This window comes from Pavona decussata, unplaced genomic scaffold (genome assembly GCF_977016875.1).
Source record: "Pavona decussata unplaced genomic scaffold, jaPavDecu1.1 SCAFFOLD_244, whole genome shotgun sequence".
Lineage (NCBI taxonomy): Eukaryota > Metazoa > Cnidaria > Anthozoa > Scleractinia > Agariciidae > Pavona > Pavona decussata.
The window spans coordinates 266637-287465 of NW_028145649.1; the positions used below are offsets into that span (position 1 = coordinate 266637).

General features: G+C 39.6%; 2 protein-coding genes across 2 annotated transcripts; both read left to right on the plus strand.

Annotated features, from left to right (window-relative positions):
* The first annotated feature begins 4556 nt into the window (after positions 1-4556).
* LOC146457264 (tetratricopeptide repeat protein 28-like) lies at positions 4557-7184 on the plus strand. The gene is made up of 2 exons (XM_085092117.1): positions 4557-6743; positions 7147-7184. The coding sequence occupies exons 1-2, from the start codon at positions 4910-4912 to the stop codon at positions 7182-7184; spliced, it is 1872 nt and encodes a 623-aa protein (XP_084948243.1). The 5' UTR covers positions 4557-4909.
* Positions 7185-11930: 4746 nt separating this feature from the next.
* Positions 11931-20829, plus strand: LOC146457265 (uncharacterized). The gene is made up of 6 exons (XM_085092178.1): positions 11931-12207; positions 13573-13790; positions 15259-15596; positions 17598-18015; positions 18542-18767; positions 19160-20829. Exons 1-6 carry the CDS (start codon positions 12003-12005, stop codon positions 19330-19332), a joined length of 1578 nt encoding a protein of 525 aa, XP_084948304.1. The 5' UTR covers positions 11931-12002; the 3' UTR covers positions 19333-20829.

The window sequence follows — 20829 nt, forward strand, 5'->3', positions numbered from 1 at the left end:
TCACTACAATATAAGACTAAGACATACAATTTTAAACGAAACACGTAGCGAAACACATAGCAATAGGGTCAGAATGGGCGTCAACATAATAGTCCTCAATCCCAAGTACGGTTAAAAGCAAATTAAGCAAATTTAAAAGCTCTTTTCGTTAGCTTACGCCAGTCGGGGTGTAGACGGTTCCACAATCTCGCACCAAACGCAGAGAAAGATCTAAGTTTCACACGCAATCTAGATTCCTGAATATAATTTTTTTTTTGTAGAAGAGGCACGCGTATTATGTGCATGAACATCAGATGGATGAATGAAACGGCTAACGAATGTTCCTAGGTGAAGAATTGCAGTTACACAATAGCTTTTTGTTCTATCTTATTAGGTCTTGTCATCTTGTCTTCCTTTGTATGGGAACCGGCTATGCTGGGTTACGTTTTTTTGGCTGTCAGACCTTTTATGATGTTAAAGCGATTCTCATCAAGACTTTTGATTTAAAACTTTTTCCTTTTCCCCCCAATTTTTCCTATTCTAAAATGTTCACGTTTTCGTGAAGAAATGAATTCGGTCACATAATTATATCCATGTATATAGCCAGCCCTTTTTAAATATCAATCAAAAAGAGCTATGATAATATGCTTTCTTTTAATAGAGTTGTTTCTAGAACGTTTTTCAACTGACTGAAGTAAATCCAAAACCAGAGTAATTACTCTGGCCAATCACAATAGATGTAAACAGAGGAACGAACCAATCAGAAGTCAAAGCGAATACATGTTACTTGCTAAACCAGTAAACCGCTGGAAAACGCGTGAATCATGCCACGACTACTGGGTTTGGTTTTGCGCATGGTCCTCACCGGTTGAAGAAGTGCGCACGCTTTGCTAAACAATTACATCGATAAGAAAATCGCTGCAAACCACTCTATTTTAGTGGCGACTGAAGTAAGTTCAGGTTTGCTTGATTTTGCGTTACTTTATTCTGTGACTGGTTAGCAAAGCTCGTAACGCGCGAAAAGCCGGCTCCTTTTTCGTTTTGTTAGGTAAAATATTCACGTGGGAAACGTTACTAGATAAGAGTAAATGAGAGCGCTGTTAAAATTAGATCCGATCGCAAGGTAGAAAACGCGCGCTTTTCTCGACTAAGAAGCAATCTTGACCTTCTTGCACCCGTTTTCCCGCGCTTCGCGCCCGTCACATGTATTTGTTTCGAGTTGTGATTGAGTCAATGTGTTGTTATACTCTGAGCCTCACTATGGAATCGACACTTAACTTCGTGCATAGTTTTTATTATGAAAATTAGTTTTCGTTCATATATATTCATGTCAAATGTATTCTCTTTTATTATGAATAAGACCAAACAGCTAAATTACTATTGACCTATTCAGGCTTATTCTGTCACGAAAAACCTGTTCCTCAGCTGTCTTGGGCACCGAACGTTTCGTTTTGGTGGAATATCTTTTAGCAGGGCGGCATTTTCACTTCAGAAATTCGGTATAAAATTGTGATGAAAAACTAGCGTTTCCATTGGGGAAATATTATCTCAAACTTCGGAAACATCGTGAAAAGCTTAAGCGTACGTTTTTGGAGTGGCAAAGATGCCGTTGAATAAGTTCAGCTTGTATTTTCGAAAGGACAACAACAGCCCGGAAATTCTAGCATCAAGTTTCTTTTCCTAAACGTTTCCTCGATGCAACTTTGAGCTTAAAACTCTTTACAGAGGAAATGTGTAGCTTTCTTAAATTTGCCTTACATAAGAACACAGAAGACAGCTTTTACAGTATCATTTGCTTGAACGCTCTTCGCAGGTGTCAATCCTCGCTCTCAGGAGGAGACACCATGAAAACGAGGTTGGTTAGGTGAGGGTCTGGATGGGGTGCCTCGAAAACACTAAAACTAAAATGTTTCCGTCTATAACATCAAACAGTTAAATTTTAGGCTGTTTAACATCTAACACTAAAATATTCACTGTAACACTAAATTTGATACAAATGTAAGCGGAAAAGGTTAAAAAAAGCGAAAGATACTAATCAAGACAAACGTGGACATTCGATATGGATAATATCTACAATTAATTTACAGACTGTCATTTTGATTACAATTTTGTGTTTGTTCATTGTTCGAATTGCCCTCCTAGCTCAGAAACGAAAACTATACCGTTAGTTTTGCACGCCTTTATCATAAGAGCTAAGTTTGTAGAACCTTAGTCCTTTTTTTCTAACATTGTTGCCTTCTCTATGAAACTTTTATTGATCTTTAATGCGTGAAATCACTGTTCTAACACCTTTTAGCACTTAACAGTTAACTGTTTTAAAACACTATACATTAAAATTTTACAAATTTTAACCGCACTAAACATAAAAATACGCCAAATAACACTTAACACTAAACCCCATCCAGACCCTCTTATATGTCCCAGAGCTGTTTACACTAAAATTGCAAATATAAAATAAAAACAAGAAAACGAAGTGTTGAGATTATTACTTTGATTATAACAGACAAAGCGATAAAGAAATGTGTATTGTGAATGAAAACGTTTTAAACTGAGACCGTGCTAGTGTTGAAACTTACCTGGTGAGCTGTTTTGTGAAAATTATTGGGGATCAAAATTAGAACACAGTCAGAAAAAAATACCGTGGGAAATTTGTCTTCATCAAATCGCGATCTTAATTCTCAAACTATCTTTCCTTGTAGGTACGTCGAATGTAACGGAAGTACGTTTGATAAGACCTCCGATCATCATTTACACAAAAATGGTGGATAGAAAGTCAGGTGATCTTGACATAGACAACCACATTCGAGAGCTTATTAATTCCAAAGAAGCTGGGAACAGATGGAGGGAGGGATGTGCCTCTTTTGAACTGGGTATTGCTTATTTCCAACGAGGTGATTTTAAAAAGGCCATAGAGCGTGGTACGCAATCGCTTAGTATTGCAAAAGAAATGAGTGATAAAATTTTGGAGGCAAGAGCCTATTGGCTTTTGGGTCGTGCTTATAACAGTCTGGGTGATTTTGATGCCGCCGTGAAGCACCTTACTAAATATCTTAGCATTGCACGAGAACTGGGGAGGCGAACTGTAGAGGGAACAGCCTGCTGCCGGCTCGGCTCTGCTTATGAGGGACTTCGCAATTTTGAACAAGCTATAGAGTTCTACAAACTGCATCTTAGTATTGCCAAAGAAGTAGGGGACAGGTGTAGCGAGAGATGTGCTTGTCAACAACTGGGCGATGTTTATCTCAGTCTGGGTAATTTCAAACAAGCCGTAGAGTTCTCCACCAAAAGTCTCAGTATTGCAAAAGAACTGGGGAACAGAACTGCAGAGGGAACAGCCTGCTGCCGACTCGGCTCTGCTTATAAGGGACTTCGCAATTTTGAACCAGCTATAGAGTTCTACAAACTGCATCTTAGTATTGCCAAAGAAGTAGGGGACAGGTGTAGCGAGAGATGTGCTTGTCAACAACTGGGCGATGTTTATCTCAGTCTGGGTAATTTCAAACAAGCCGTAGAGTTCTCCACCAAAAGTCTCAGTATTGCAAAAGAACTGGGGAACGGAACTGCAGAGGGAACAGCCTGCTGCCGACTCGGCTCTGCTTATAAGGGACTTTGCAATTTTGAAGCAGCTATAGAGTTCTACAAACTGCATCTTAGTATTGCCAAAGAAGTAGGGGACAGGTGTAGCGAGAGATGTGCTTGTGAATATCTGGGCGATGTTTATCGAAGTCTGGGAAATTTTAAACAAGCCGTAGAGTACCACACCAAAAGTCTCAGTATTGCACAAGAACTGGGGAACAGAACTGCAGAGGGAACAGCCTGCTGCCGGCTCGGCTCTGCTTATGAGGGACTTCGCAATTTTGAACAAGCTATAGAGTTCTACAAACTGCATCTTAGTATTGCCAAAGAAGTAGGGGACAGGTGTAGCGAGAGATGTGCTTGTCAACAACTGGGCGATGTTTATCTCAGTCTGGGTAATTTCAAACAAGCCGTAGAGTTCTCCACCAAAAGTCTCAGTATTGCAAAAGAACTGGGGAACAGAACTGCAGAGGGAACAGCCTGCTGCCGACTCGGCTCTGCTTATAAGGGACTTCGCAATTTTGAACCAGCTATAGAGTTCTACAAACTGCATCTTAGTATTGCCAAAGAAGTAGGGGACAGGTGTAGCGAGAGATGTGCTTGTCAACAACTGGGCGATGTTTATCTCAGTCTGGGTAATTTCAAACAAGCCGTAGAGTTCTCCACCAAAAGTCTCAGTATTGCAAAAGAACTGGGGAACAGAACTGCAGAGGGAACAGCCTGCTGCCGACTCGGCTCTGCTTATAAGGGACTTTGCAATTTTGAAGCAGCTATAGAGTTCTACAAACTGCATCTTAGTATTGCCAAAGAAGTAGGGGACAGGTGTAGCGAGAGATGTGCTTGTGAATATCTGGGCGATGTTTATCGAAGTCTGGGAAATTTTAAACAAGCCGTAGAGTACCACACCAAAAGTCTCAGTATTGCACAAGAACTGGGGAACAGAACTGCAGAGGGAAGAACCTGCTGCGGGCTCGGCTTGGATTATAAGGGACTTCGCAATTTTGAACAAGCTATAGAGTACTACAAACTGCATCTTAGTATTGCCAAAGAAGAAGGGGGGAGGGTAAGCGAGGCGTGTGCTTGTAAACGACAGGGCGGTGTTTATTTCATCAATCTGGGTAATTTCAAGCAAGCCATAAAGTACTACACTCAACATCTCAGTATTGCCAAAGAACTGGGTGACAGAGATTCAGAAGAAAGTACTTATGAATGTTTAAGCACAATATATGGAAAGCTTGGTGATTTAAAACAAGCTATAGATTGCCGTAAACAACATTTCAGGATTGCTAAAGGAGTGAGAAAGACGGCTAGCGAGGGAAAGACATGTCTCAGTCTGGGTGAATACCACAACACAATGAAAAATTTAGAACAAGCCACGAAAAACTTTAGAAAAGGACTCAATATTGCTAAAGAAGTAGGGGACAGGTTAGTGGAAGTCCGAGCCTACTGCAGCCTTGGCAATGTTTACCTCGAGCTGGGTGATTTGGAGCAAGCCATGGAGTACTTTAAACAACAACTTGCCATTGCTAAAGAACTTAGGGACAAGGGAAGAGAGGGATCTGCATATTTCAATCTTGGCTTAGTTTATTACGGCATGGGTAATTTTGAAAAAGCCATAGAGTACCACAAACTATCTCTTTCTATGAGCAAAGAGTCAGGGGACAGGCTTCTAGAGGGAAATGCATACGCTAGACTAGGTCTTGATTATGAATCATTAGCTTCTTTTTCTGAGGCTATTGATTGTTATCAATCTAGCATAGAGATCCTAGATAGCGCAAGAGCTCTTCTTCAGTCAGAAGATGCGTGGAAAATAGGATTTCGTGATCTCAACTCGCATCCGTACACTGGTCTGTGGAGAACTCTTTTAAAGAAAGGAGAGGTTAAGGAGGCTTTATGTGCTGCTGAGAAAGGACGAGCACAGGCTTTGATAGATGTTTTGAAGACACAGTATGGGGTTGACTCACAACCGTCCATTTTAGTTGAGCCAAAAGAAACGATTTCCCAAATGTTAAACGATTTACCAACACAAGCAGTGTTTGTAGCACTTGATGAAGCATATGGCACGATCAATTTTTGGGTACTGGGGAAGAGCAGAGACCTTCATTTTGAACAAACCAAAATTGAACCTGGACTTGCCTCCCTCTTACTGGAAACAACCTTGACAAAGATTGATGTTCGTGGTCGCGTCATATGCGAGAATCGCTCAATGGATGAGCTAAGTGAGGACTCACGATCCAAAAGAAGAGATTTAGAAGAAACACAAGAGTCCTCAACCCCCACTGCTGTCAATTCTTTGCGCGGACTGTACGATGTTATTATTGGTCCCATTGCGGACTTGCTCCATGGTGACCAGTTAATAATTGTTCCGGATGGTCCATTTTGCTTGTTTCCTTATTCTGCATTGAGTGAGTCAACCAGGATTCGCACTGTTCCCTCGCTGACCGCGTTGAAACTGATTACAGGTGCACCTGAGGACTTCCACTTTACGACTGGAGCGCTGGTCGTGGGAGACCCATGTTTAAAGGAAGTTAGCATTACGCATACCGACCAATTCGGTGAGCCCTTATGGAAGCAGCTAGGATATGCCAGAGAGGAAGCAAAGATGGTTGGAAAACTTCTAAACACCACACCTCTGATTGGGATTGATGCAACAAAAGACGAAGTGCTGAAAAGGCTTAAGTCGGTTGCCTTGGTGCACATTGCGGCACATGGATGTACGCGAACCGGAGAGATTGTTCTGACCCCAAAGTCTGACAGGACATCGCAGATCCTTGAAAAGCAAGACTTCATCCTAACAATGTCTGACGTCCAAGCAGTTTGTCTGCGTGCAAGGCTTGTTGTGCTTAGTTGCTGTCACAGTGGCCGGGGAGAGGTCAAGTCTGAGGGTGTGGTCGGCCTAGCACGTGCTTTCTTGTGTGCTGGTGCTCGGTCTGTTCTGGTGTCACTCTGGGCGATTGATGACGAGGCAACCCTGATGTTCATGAGAAATTTCTACCAACACCTGGCAGATGGGACACGCGCCAGTGTGGCTCTTCACCAGGCTATGAAATCACTTCGGGAGTCACAGGAATTCCGTGCCGTCAAGTATTGGGCTCCATTTGTGCTGATCGGTGACGACGTCTCTCTTGAAATTGCGAACAGAAATGGAGAGAATGGTGAGTCCAGTTTGCGTTTGACTTTAAACAAAAGTAATTTTATTTGTAAATAATTAAGGACAGTCAGGGTCTGAGGGTTTTGAAATCTGTTTGAAAGTTATCTTATGATGAAATTTGTTTTGTGTTGATTCCATTCGTTTCAGATTAAGTTAAGCTGTTCAACGCGTTCAGGCAGATGACCCGAATTGGCGAAATGGCAGAAAGTGTTGTGATATTTTAAAGTTGAAGTCACAAACTAAGTTTACAATTGTGCACTATCTCTCCTTTCGGTTTTTAAAACATGAAAGTCTGGAATAGACTAATGCTTTAGCTATTCGTCAATAGGCGGAATGTCGACATGCACGTCACGTTACTTTACGCACTCCTGCCCACGGAAGACTCATAACGATGCTCTCACAGATTAAATTATCCTGTTTTATTTTATTTTGTTTGGCAGAAGAAGCGTCTTCAAGCCAAGAAGAAGCTGATCAGTGAAGCCGACCTTGACGTATGATAATGTCCATTTGGTGTCCTTTAACTTTGATGACTTCTGCGATACAGTGTAATCATGTTAGATCCAAAAGATGTCAAAAAACGAAAGGTTTATGCTTGCTTTGATTACGAAATGAACAAGGGAACAATTTAAACCCGATTGCACTGAACGTTGGCCTTTTTCTTGTAATTCGTTCAGTGAAGGACATATCATTGGTTGTTTCTGTATATATGTTTTGAAGCTATTACTGTGTATATAGTTTGAAGCCAGTACTTTCACCGGGTAGAATAACGAAGACTAATTATTACTTAATGATTATTTAGAATAGATGATGCACACTGGTTTTTTTGTATGTATTTTTCTGTGATGGAACATAACTTTTATGAATCTAAACAAAAACAACAACAACAAAAATTTCTTTTAGTTGTCATGGAAACAAGACATGGCTGCCTCTTTCCTCATTTTTTAACGGCAGATTCTTTTGGGACTATATTGGAATAGAAATACACGTAGTGGACGGTATTCATGGTCTTCTGGGACCTATTCTGTTTTCGGCATGAACAGAATAGTATTCCATTCATTCTGCCCCTGATACCAGAGTGAACGGAGTACGGTTTGCCCAGAATAGAAATTGCGTTCTTTCGAGAAAGCTTTCAGTTTTATTGAAATTGGAGGGCTTGCAATTTTTGGGAAGGTGTTTAGTAGATAAAATCGAAATACATACAAACGTGTTCTTTTGAGAATTGATGTTTTTTTTTCTGAATCGAAATAAGAATAGTCAGAATTTGTCCCAAAAGAATGCATCTCCAAATCAGTTCAACCGTTTCGTTTCACGATGAAACTCGTATTTCCATTGACATAGTTTTTGGTGACGCGGTATACGAGGTTTTCATACCGAGGTGAAAGTCTCATTGGTATCGTGTAAGGAGCCCTAATAATAACAGAACAATAAGTGTAGCGTATATACCTAGATTAGGTAATCAAAACATTTGCAATAAAATAATAATCATACATAGCAAGTTTGGTGTGATAAAACTAATAGTGAAATTTTGTTTTCTTTATTTTTTCCTTTCAAGCGCTCCCAAATGACGGTGACTTCATTTTTCCAGTTGAAAATAGACTTACCCAAAGACAAAGAAAAAAAATACCTCGAAGTTCTCGGAAAAGACCTGCGCCAAAAAACAAGTCGAGAACGATCGGTAAAAACAGGCGGATTGTATTCGGTGTACAAACTAGTGGAAAATGAAATTGCTGGAATATTTTGGTTTCAGGTGTTAAAAATGTTGACTTCTTTAAGCTATTTTATGCTTTGAGTCCAAAAATACATCTCGAAATTTCCAGTTGACTGTGGAGTCAACTAAACGTTGTTTCAGTTTAAAATTAGAACTGGAGTTAGAAGCTGTACTTTCTTATTCTTTTTTAATCAAAACAAAGACGCAAAAAAATCCGTTCACTTAATTTGTTTTCCCACGAAGCACCAAAGAGCTCTCTAGAAACTCGTTTTAAAGGTGTCCTTGCGTTCCTGGTCGAATTGAAATTTGGAAATGTTGGTTTTTGTGGTGAGAGGAAAACCGGAGTAACCGGAGAAAAACCCTATGAGAAAGGATGAGAATCAACATTAAATTCAACTTTAACCTGGACCGCTTTAGCTTTATGGGAGGCGAGTATTGTTATGACTGCGCATGCGCCATCCCTGCTTCCCTGGATAGCAAGTTCTTGCCACTCACATTGCTAGAAGGGAAGAAAGTTGCGGGTTTCTATGAAAATAACATTCAAGCCAAGAACAAAAACAAAAAAACAAAGAAAAACAAAAAATTCAAGACGTACCCACCCCACCCCCTTATAAGCCCCTACCCCTCCCGACTGGCGGCTTACTAAAACCAAATGGCTGCCGGATCATGCAATCAACAAATACAAATACAAGCTTTCAACAAAATTGTTCAAGGAGGACCCAGAGGAATGTGCTTTTGGAAAACATGTAAATTATCGGTTAACTTGATTACTGTTTGTTTAGAAATGACTTATTTGTATAATGATAATCTCTTTTCATGAAGGCGCAAACTGGTTTTTGAATTAATGTAGGAAAAAATATTGGAGGTTTCAATGTTATTCGTACCAAGATAAATTGATGATAAGTGCCTTGGGAATAATTTTAGACTGCTAGCGGTCTAGTTTCTTTAGCGCGCGATGGATCTCCCCAATCCCCGTCGTTCATTTTACTAATTTGCATAATTTTATTGTCACTTTGTGCGCATGACCTCAGGAAAAAGTACGACTGCCCACGACTGCTCGCTGTCTATAATAATTTATTCTGGCATTGGGCTAGGGAACGTCGAAAACGAAAAACTAAATATCCAAGATTAGAAAATGAAGAACATTGAAACTAGGAAACGAAGTCAGGAAGCGTCCCAAACTTAGAAACTAAACGGCAGTCACCCTTTATTTCAGAGCGGACTCGTGAGTTGAACGAAAATCACGCCTTAACAATTCCGCCCTTCTACAGATGAGAGGCGAAGCCCGAAACGTCCCAATTTGTTCAATTTTTTGTCACTTCCTCGCCATTTACTCAACCTTTACGACAAATTCGCACCATCGAAATCGGCCATTAAAGGGGCATTGTCACTTTTGTGTTACTGCCGAATGCCGAAACAAAAACATGTTTATTCATGAACGCGTTAAAGTAATTATGCCCCAGTTTGTTTCATGATAACTCCAATAACCAGTGCACAAAACTAGTGTAGATTATCTTTGCAGATGACCAGGATGGAAATGGATTGGAAATTAAAAAAACATGGGCCAATGTTTTCAAGTTTTTTTTACCATGCGGTTTATTGGGGAAGATCCGACTAAACTGATTGGTTATGTTTTGTTCTTCCTTCGAGAAGTCTGTTTATATTGTTTTCTTTGTACTATTAGAGCAAATTCATGTTTGATCAAAGTTACTTTGACAAAAGTTTGCGCAGTTTTGTCGAAAACTTAGAAAAATGCCGTGACATTATGCTCCATTACCTTCTCAATTGCGCGCAATTTATGTCCACTCTACCGGCTGAAATAACTAATAGCCTTTTGTAATAATGATTACGTAGTTTGTGTCAGGAAAGAAGCACATATGTAGGTGACTTAAACCGAAATGTTGCATGATACTTAATATTGAACTACAAAATAAATTGAAGGAATAATGCCCGACACGAAGTATATCGCACATAACGCCGAGAAGATAAAGTTAGTGAACAACGCAGATTGCACAATTGTAAACCGGCAAAGCCCGAAGTTAACGTACTGCATGACATTATGTAACTGCACGCATCTATTAAGCTAAATAAGGAGGAAAAACGCGTGTAATTGTGTAATAGAAATTAAATTTAGTAGCATTACAATCGGTGTAGGCTTGGTATTTTACTGTGCTCGTGATTGTAGGGAAAATACTTGTTGCGCAAATAGAACCTAGTAAATCTTAGTACAATTGTAATGTAAGGTGAGATCGAGTAAGAACGAATTGTGAACGGAACTGTGAATCGCGAATAGAAGATAGTGAATTGTAGATTGGATCGGAGATTGTCGGATTGTTGGAATGTTAGAATAAATCTTCAGGAAAGGAAAGGTACAGTTCGCTTCAGTTTGTGAACCGGCGAATGCGGAGTCCGTGAACGATTCTGCGACAGTTTGTGCTAAGCGTCTTTCACTGAAACATGGTTTACAGTAGTCAACACTAAAACAGTCTATTGATTATTGGCTGTCCTTGGAAACGACGCCATCTAACCCCACTTCTAATTGCTTGCCTTCCAATTCAAAATTGCAATTATTCTTTACTGTGATAAGGTCTGTTCAGCAGGCAGACAAACGGAAAGGTAATCACAAGATATTAAATACCTTTTGCTTTGCCCGATAAAGGAAGTTGTTCGAGAATTTTAATTAAGCACGGTAATCAAAATATCAGCGAAAAAACACTACGTTTCGAGGACATCGTGGTTTTATTTTCAATTAAAAAAAGTCAATCTTCAAGTGGAGTTAATTGACTTGAAAATGAGGCCACCCTGTCTTCGAAACGTAGTCTCTTTTGGCTAAATTTTCTATTTCAAATTGTTTCTCTTAATCCTTACTTATTAGAATCAAAACATCGGAAGTTCGAAGGTTTTCCACTGTCAAGTTACACGTGGCCACTTATCAACAGCTGTCCACGGTTGCATTCAGTTTTGATTCTCGGATTGGTCTCTATCATGTCACTGTAGTGTTACATGTAAGTTTTCCACGCACCAATCTCGTGCCCAGAGTCATCAGCGGTTGGTCGCCAGGAGAGAGACTGGGAAGATCCCATCTTTTTTGGACTGGCTGCACCATTAGGGCTTGGCTTTGTTTTACCCCAGAAATCTTGCGGTGTAAAAATTCCAGTTAACCCCAGTGTCTCTCCTAGTGACCAACCTCTCCGATCCGCTACGATCTTTTGGTCAGGGGTAAGGTCGCTGGCCATGGTTACTCTCGGTTACTGAGTCCCCCTCTACTTATGAATTCACCGTGATTTCACTTTTTTTGTTATTTATCTCTTCGTTTACGAATTCCAGGTAATCAGCAACAGCGGAGTCTCTACGCTGCAAATGCAGATCCTATCCGGCTTCCTAAAAAAGCATCAGCATTTTTCACCAAAATTCATGAGGGTGGGGAGGGGACAAGTCGTAGCGCTCTTTCCATGGCAACCTAATGACAACAGCCTGAATCACATGCACAAGCAACAAAATTCCAATATGGCGGACGCTAAATGAGTGACTTTTGAAGTGTGGTGTAAATTGTTTATAAGTCTTTTGATATAATTTTTACCCGATTCAATGAATATAAAACTCGCAGGATCAGAGGAATGTGAAGAGAAGGAATTCAAACTGCCCAGAACTCGCAATCTTCTCCCATCGAAGACATACCGCGAGAGTATTAAGAGATGGGGAGAACCTTCAGAATTGAGCAGAAGACGCGTAATAATTGTCCCTTCTATAAAATGCCCGGCTAGAGATGTTTCGGCGACAACGGTGAGCCAAGGTAAGAAGGCAGATAATATCGGATAATTGGGAAAAATTAGCGAAGACCATCCGAAGTCTTGTTTGTATGAGCGTATACAGTCTGAGCTAGTAAAAACAAGCCTGAATTTAGTTGGTAAAAATTTTAGCGCGCTTTTAAACTGTTTTAAAACAAAGCTTCGTCCAGGTCTTCAATAATGGTTTGTTATTGTCTCAATGTGTGCATGCGGATAAGCTAAACATTATTCACTGTTGACCCGATAGTCAAATAGTCAAGAGACATAATTTGTCTGCACGCCGCACTTGGGCAAGCGTCTTTAGTTTACCTGATAATTTTTCTCGGTATAAATAAAGTCAAACAGATGAACTCATCATCTAGATGTAACTACTGTATGCCCGGTAGGGTTGCTCTCGCTCTCCTCCCAATTATATAACATAGGCCTCTTTTGCACTGGAACAGTGTATAGGAGAGAGGGACTCCGTTTAAGAGGTGGGAAATATCGTCATCTCTCTTTGGTGTATAAATTGTGGATTTTGGTATCCGCCAGGGAGTGAATGCAGATATATGTAGTCATCAAGGTATCATTGACGGTTTCCAATGCAGATTAATTAAGAAATTAAAAAATGCCATCATGCATCTTTGGTATCTAGACCAGGCAATCAGACGTGAGATTTATAAACAACCATTATTTATCAGTTCCATCAGTAAACATCAATAGTGGTGTTTCCCCAGGAGTTTGATTCAAATTTCCGACCAGCATCCCCACTTGGAAACTGTCTGCTTAGTTTTTTCTTCTTGATGTACAAACTGACACCAGTGTTTCAGATAACTTTCAGAGTCGGTGTCGGTGAAGAATTTTTGAGAGGTCGACAGATCAGGTTCTCTCCAAATTCAATTTGTCAGGTCAGGAATCCAGCTTTCTTGGGTTTTTTAAGATCCCTCTCTTGAGAATCATGTATTAATAATTTATGACACAGGCATTCTCTGAAAAACAAATCTGAGTGCTCTATATCAGGAGTGAGACGAATCTAAGACCATCCGATTACTAGTTCAGATGCTCTACCACTGAGCTACAGGAGACTCGTGGGAGCTAAGGCCATTAAACTAGGTTCATGGGTTCTGAAAAATATTCATCTGGATGGTTGATCTGTCTGACTGCTCGCTTTATACCCAGACACATTTCATTTCAGACAGACTCTACAAAAATAATCTGGTTTAGGATTTTTCGATATTTATTAAATTACGCGGTTTTAAATTCATTTAGCTCTGTACAATTCTTTCAGGTACATGTTTGCTCGCAGTGAAAGCTGTTGGTAATAGTTCTTTTTCTTCATCATTCGGACTATAAAATAAATTTTTATGGAACAAAATTTTTATGATTTCTAGACAAGAATGCTCAAGATGGCTCAGAAACTGACAGCTTTGACTCTCAAGTTGCAAGTTACAAGAGAAGATTACAGGAACGCAAAACGATCCGAGGAGTTTTAAACAACTGTGGCCTAAAACAGGACTGGCTTGAAAACAAGACTGCTAAAACAGAATTGGAAAACAGAGTGCTGAAAAGAATGATACTGAAAGGACGGCCTGAGATTACCATTAAAGAGGTATTAACTTGAGATGCATTATCAACATAGAGTCCTAAAGGGATGATATAATAATAATAATAATAATAATAATAATAATAATAATAATAATAATAATAATAATAATAATGATGATGATGATGATGATGATGATGATAACATTTTTAGAGCTTCAGTGTACCTGTATATGATTTTTCTAAGTGAACATTAGGATTTAGGGGTTTGATTAGAAGTTAGTGATTAGTTGTTACGGTTTAGTCTTCGCAGGGTTGGCTACGGTTTGCCGCCCAACCGTCGTTTGCTTAGGTTCTGGGCATCCAGAAGTTTACACTAATAAATTAATAATATTTGTTACTTGATATCGCACAAATTAACCTACTAATACATGATCAAATGTGCATTTTACATTGTACAATAAAACTATAACTTCCAATTAATACTAACTAAACTTGTATAGATATAATGATATCACGAGATCTAAAATTTGTGAAATTATAAAATTTGATGAGTTTTTACAGGGTGTATACGTATCATGGAAAACCACTGGAAAGTTATGGAATTTTGTTCCAGGCCTGGAAAGTCATGGATTTTAATTGTGGGCCATGGGAAGTCACTTAAAATTATGTACATGTAACTACAATATCGTAACTCTCCTTGCGACCACCCTTGTAAGCAACCAGCTCTAGTTACGACCACCATTGTGAAACCCCGTTTGAATTGTCACTTAAACTCTGTAATCAAAAGCTCTCGTAAAGGATTGCTGCCATAAGTGACTGCGACCTACTTTTGGGAATTACCAACTGGTCTATTCCTTTGTTTTTAAGCTTTCCCAAGCTGCCACTCAAAGATTCTGATGCTTATTATGGCATAAGTGTACACTTCGTAATTACATTTACAGTAATATAGCACTGCCTAATAATGTATATAGATAAATATCTCAAATCTAAATTCAAGATAATTTATGGCTGGATCGAGAGTGTTACCCTGAGACCGAGGTAGAAAGCTTAATGCTGAAAGCTTGGGTAAGTGACAAGCCTCTATTGTTTCAGCTTTTGGTCTCTTACGAGATTGCATTCTCCTAAGTGACCAGCCCTAGTTATGACCACTTTTTCCAATTTCCGAGGTGGTCGTTTACATGAGCCTCGACTGTAATAAAAAAGGAATTAAAAGGGAAGAAGATAAACATTAAAAAGACCTCTTTTAAAGGCTTTAATAACTTGCATGCTATAGACCCTTATCACCTGGCGGCCATGTCGTGGTGGAAAAAAACCCTTTGTTTTTGCATGGCAAGCCTTGGCCAGACGCAAATTCAGTGTAAGGCTTACCTTGCATGCTTTTTATTCTCTTGAGGCTCAACATGGCCGCCGAGTGATAAGGGTCTATTGATAACATACTGCTGTAAAATTGAAAACCACTCTTGACTAGTTTATTGAATTTATTAAAAAACATTAATTTGCCTTTTGTTTTACATGTACATCTTTAAAACAAGACACCCACCCCACCCCCTGTGATTGAAGAGGATACGCTTGTAACAGGGGAGGACAGGGGAGTGCCTACTATTCGCCAGCCCTCCCCAGCTGCCTTGGCTGTCATCCAGGACTACTTGGAACGCAAGAGGCTTCGCCTGCTGGACCTCTTTGCACAAGCAGATAAGGACAAGAACTGGGTAGTTTCACGGCAGGAGTTTAGGAACATCATCCGATCATGGCACATCCCGCTGACGGAGGTTGACTTGGAGGATTTGATAATGGCTCTTGATAGAGATAGCAGTGATGCCCTGGATTACAGAGAGCTGGCTGTGGGAAGGCAGACATACTTAGAACAAAGGTTAGGAGACTGTTTCTGTGCTCAGTGGCTTATTAGGCGGTGCCTACTTTTGTTACTGCGCATATGTTCTGTGCATCTTGAGATACTCGGGTTTCCTATGGGTGGTGCCTGCTAATACAGGAACATTTTCGCGCGGTTTAAAACTATGCGGAGAAAGCAGAACTTAGCAAACGCTTTTGGTATCTCAAAAGAAAATTGGGGGTAACCATGCATTTTTCAGAGATAATTAAACTTCAATTTAGGAAAAAATCCCATACACTGCTTCATATTTTGGGGTTTTTTAGAGATATTATTGCTTTATTATCTCTGAAAAATGCGTGGCTACCCCCAATCTTCGTTTTGGATTCCAATAGGCCTTCCTAAGATCTGCTTTTCCCGCATAGTCATAAACCGCACAAAAATACTTCGATATTAGTAGGCACCGGCCTTAACATACTGTATCATAGCATTAGTACTAAATATATCAAACGTAAGGAAGTGTGTCATCTGATTTCCAAACACTGAGAAATGGGTTGAAAAAACAAGGCACAGCCAAGTATTTTAAACCAGCTTTGGTGTGTTTGGAAATCGGATGAAACGCTTTCAAGTTCAGTGAATGCGGATTTATGAAACATATATTTTGATGAAGAAGAACCAGACATATGGTTCGAAAATTTGGGAAACCTTTTAAGTTTTTTAGATCAGTTTTAAGCCTTTTTACCAATTTAAATCATGAACACTGATTGCCAAAAGAGCGATATATTTTGAAGTTCTTTATTTTTGTTTATTTTTGATTCAAACCCCAATTTGAACCGGATTTGCAGAGGTGATGGGTTTAAATCCTGTTCAAGCCTGAATTTTTTTCAGGCTTTCTTTTTGCAACTGCTTAAGTTGTGTACCAACTGCCAGGATCTTTTTTCTATTTTTAGCTCTTTTCAGTGTTTGAAACTATCAAATGAATTAAAAATATATATATATATATTAATAATTCTTAGAAAAAATCAAAGCAGAAGTTTACAAAATTTTATGATAATATTAAGATACCATTCCAAAACTCCAAAACTTCTTCACGGTAGTGATTTCCTTTGTTTTATTGTAAGAATAATATTATTAATGAGTTTGAGGATCAGTAATTTATCCAGTCATGTCTCTGTCCTCATCAGTGAAAACCCGATGGGATTAGGACTTTAGGCACATATGGTGCATTTGACTTTCTGAAGAACTATTAATAATTATTTGTGAGGGTTAAATAAGGACAGTTCGTCCTTTGGGCTTTAAACACTGAGGACCTTAAGGACGGTGCCTACTAATACCGGAGTATTTTTGCATGGTTTGTGACTATACGGGAAAATCAGATCGTAGCAAGGGCTATCGAACTCCAAAAAGAAAATTGGGGTAACCATACATTTTTTCTTTTTGGATACCAAGAGCACTTGCAAAAATCTGCTTTCTCCACATAGTTTTAAACCTGAGGCAAAAATATCCCTGTATTAGTAGGCACCACCCATAGGAAACCTGAGTATCTTGAGATGCGCGGAACGTATGCACAGTAACAAAAGTAGGCACCGTCCTTTACCAGCAAGGGTTAACATTATGCCACTTAAAATGTAACTTTAAAATTACAGGTACATTTGCATTCTTTTTTCTTTAAAACTTGTGATCGTTCCAACTGATTTCATTTACATACACTGTACCCTGTAATTATTGTGACCTTGAATTCCTTCTGGAAATGTTGCTCCAATGTTTTATCCACTGCTTTGGAATCAAAACCTATGATAGATCATGGGCAAGGTTTCTGTTTTTATTTGTAAACAAAGTGCAAGGCAGTGGATAAACCATTGGAGCAACATTTCCTGAAGGAATCAAGGCCACATGCACAAACTACGGTGAATCTGAGCTAAAACACTGAAAAAGCAATCTGAAATGGGAATTTTTACTGAGCTCTTCCATTGCTATAAAAGAGGTCCACAATCCATTGAAGATGCAGGGACTAATGCTTGTCAACATTCTTTATTTCTTCAGGGTTAACGAGCAAACTGGAGAGTTCCTTCATGGTCCTGCTAACACCAAATCAGCAAAAAGACCAGAAACAATTCCAGAAGAACCAGAACCAGCTGTGGATCCTTCTCAGGAAAAATGGGCCAGCTCAGGAACACAGAGGCCAGGGTCTCCACAGAGACCTACATCTCCTCAAAGACCTCCCTCAACGTCAAAAAGCCCTGCTCAACAGAGACCCTCGACTTCCCCTCAGAGAGCCTTTTCACCCTCTCCAGGCCAGCCCGTGCCTTTTGTTGGACAAAGACCCGATTCTGAGCCCCAGGCACGAGGGTCACGCCCTTATTCCCCCTCTAGTAGTAGTGACTGTAGTATGTCGCCAACTCTGTTGGAAATTCCTCCTTTTCAATTGTCAGAGAAAGTGGAACAGTTGACCCAAGATGAGGTATGTTGACTTTGTTTCTTTCTCGCCTGTGTAGCTGGAATCTAGTGGTTTCGCTCGAAAAGTCAGTTTGCCCGATCTCACGACGATTCGACCGATGTATTTGAGTGCGTGGTCTAATAAAACTTCAATTGGGAAAAAAACTAGAAGACATACAAGTAAATTGCGATGGATAAAACGAGCAGGAATACTCAGTACAAATTGTAAAACCAAACTGAGAGGTCCTTGTATAAGAACCTTGACGCGCCAAGTTTTTTCCAAGATCTTGCGGATTTACCTACATGTGAAATCAAAAAGAAAAGTTTTGCTCGTAGCCATGCTGTCATAATGAGGCTCACAGCAACTCGAAAATGCTCCATTTAATAATTTACACACTTTAATTTTGAAACGTTTGCTAAATTTGTATCTAAGGACCTTGTTCGTCCAACGATTGTTTTTGTGCAGTTTTGACCAAAATACAGCAAAAGCGCCCTGAAGGTGCACCTTTAAAAAAAGTCTGGTATTAACATGACATCAACCTCTCTTGCAGATAAAAGACAGACGCTCGAAGAAACAGCAAAAACGGAAAGAGAAAGAGAAAAAGCAAAGGAAAAGGGTACCCCCAGAGAAAGTGACGGTCACACCATCTACCATGGGGGGTAGACTGGGAGAGATGGTGGACAGGTATCGAAGGATGACCATGAAGGAATATAACGACGTGGTAGAGCTGTGTCAGATGCATGGAGTGCAGGTCAGCAAGGCACTGCTTGGACGAGGTGAGTTGAGTTTGTAGTTGATTTAAGCTGCAAGGAGTTTTATTTTTCTTCAAAAATATAGATTTCTAAAGTGTGACGTCACAAATATTTGAATTTTTGAAATTATGGGATTTGTTAGTATATTCGGAAAGAGCATGATGAAAAATACCTACTTGCCAAAAATAAGCATCTTATTGCAATTTGGGGGCGAGATATTAACTCTGTTATGCCCTGATGACTCCATACAAATCCTTCTCAAATTTTGTTTTAGTTCTTATATTTGGAACTGAGACAAAATTAGAAGGATTTGTATGGAGTCAACAGGGAAGAAGCGGAATTGATATTATCTCAATCGTTCAGGAAATTCAGACAGTTTCATTTGTTAACTACATTTTTGGTGTCCTGTCTTTCAGTTCTGCTTCAACCTGAAGACACTCCACTGTCACAGATAAAACTAAGAGCGAGGAAGCCTGGGCTCTTTTCAATATCCGCCAGGCATCACATACCCGCCTCTAAACACCAGTCTTCCGCGGCCGTCACATGCTTACGACGCCCGAAGTTTAGAGACCCGGGCCCTAGCACGTGACATATGCACATTTGTAAATACAAACATAGGAGTCTTGTAGTGTTTGGCTCAAAAATTTGTAAAATGTTATATTTATTATACAGATATGCAAATATGAACTCTTGTACTGTTAGAATTAGACATTTTTGTGTTTTTTAGCCCGAGAAATAAATAACGACAGATATTCTAAACAATTTGAAAAGGAATCTGTCAATAATAATCGCAAAGTACACGTCACAAATATTGGTGACATTGGTGTTAAAATGTTAATTCAGAGTTAGGTGATTTTACCTTAAGTCATTTCGGACTGATTGCCAACTTTTTTGACATCTTGCTGTTAGCTTTCTTTATATTTCCATAGACCTACTGACTGCATGTGCGAATGAGCAAACTTTAAGTCCAAACTGACTATTCGCCAAATAATAGACCATTTTCAAGTTGCTTTTGAACCTCGTTATGAAAGTGAAGCTAAGTGCAAATTTTTTGTCATGAAAATTATTTTTCATTCATATGCAAACAAAACCAATTTCCATATGAAAAGCTTTGCACTTAGCCTTGCTCTCATAACTAGGCTCACAGCAACTGAGAGGTGGACTATTCAAAATGGCGTTCGCTGAGGAATGTAACCGGGGAAAGGTGTGTTTGGTGAAGAGACAATTGAAAGCTAAAAGAAAGTGGGAAGGATGCGCTAAGAGGATATTTAGGAATGAACTATATTGCAGTGATTATTTTGATCTTTCTTGTGGTTTTCAGAACTAGTCAGTCAATCCACCGTGCGGGAAAAAATGGTGGTTGTGCATTTTACCACAATACCTCGCAAACCTTATACAGCCAATAGGCACATAGAAAGTCTTTTTTTTTTTTTTTGCGAAATTCGTCCCTGTACTAACAACATTGTGTATGCTAGGTTTGTAGTTGTTAAAGCTTTTCTGTGCGTTTTTAGGGTTTTCGTACCCTAAGAATTATCCGTAAATGTACATGTACCATTCGCCATCTTTTTCGATACAGTGGATTCACGTGTGCAAGTTATCGGCAAATACAGGCGTAACTTTAACTACCAAGCCTTTTAAACAGCGTTCTGTTGTTCTTCAGTAAATTTCAGAGTCAATAATCATTGAAACTGCTAATGTAATCCTGTGTCCGTTTCTGGCTTACACAGCGTAGTCTTCCTTACAGTTTCGCCATCAAACATTCATAAAATCCCGTAACAATCTCTCGTAATCATCCACCGCCCGTGGGTGACCGCAATTACTGATCCTCAAGGCGGTCACGTGCTATTGAACTGTCTTTTAACATTCCAACCTTCAAATATCCAACTGTTCATTTGATGAAGTACAAGAAAAACCCAGCACTCATTACTTTTAATCTCCCAATTGATAGCATTTTCCTTGTGTCGCTTTGCGTCTTTCAGTCTTCACCTGATTTCGCTTTCATCTTGTGGATCTTTTGGCCTTCTTTTGTCTTTTCTTCCTTTTCACTTCTTCCACTGCCACGTTCCCACTATCCTCCCAACTTGTT

What these genes read in the sequence shown, in the direction of transcription:
- LOC146457264 (XM_085092117.1), top strand. Translation starts at nt 4,910, where the DNA reads ATGAAAAATTTAGAACAAGCCACGAAAAACTTTAGAAAAGGACTCAAT. An exon ending in GCGTTTGACTTTAAACAAAA is followed by an intron (nt 6,744 to 7,146) that starts GTAATTTTATTT and finishes TTTGTTTGGCAG; the next exon opens with AAGAAGCGTCTTCAAGCCAA.
- LOC146457265 (XM_085092178.1), top strand. Translation starts at nt 12,003, where the DNA reads ATGAATATAAAACTCGCAGGATCAGAGGAATGTGAAGAGAAGGAATTC. An exon ending in GGCGACAACGGTGAGCCAAG is followed by an intron (nt 12,208 to 13,572) that starts GTAAGAAGGCAG and finishes TATGATTTCTAG; the next exon opens with ACAAGAATGCTCAAGATGGC. An exon ending in AACAGTTGACCCAAGATGAG is followed by an intron (nt 18,016 to 18,541) that starts GTATGTTGACTT and finishes CCTCTCTTGCAG; the next exon opens with ATAAAAGACAGACGCTCGAA.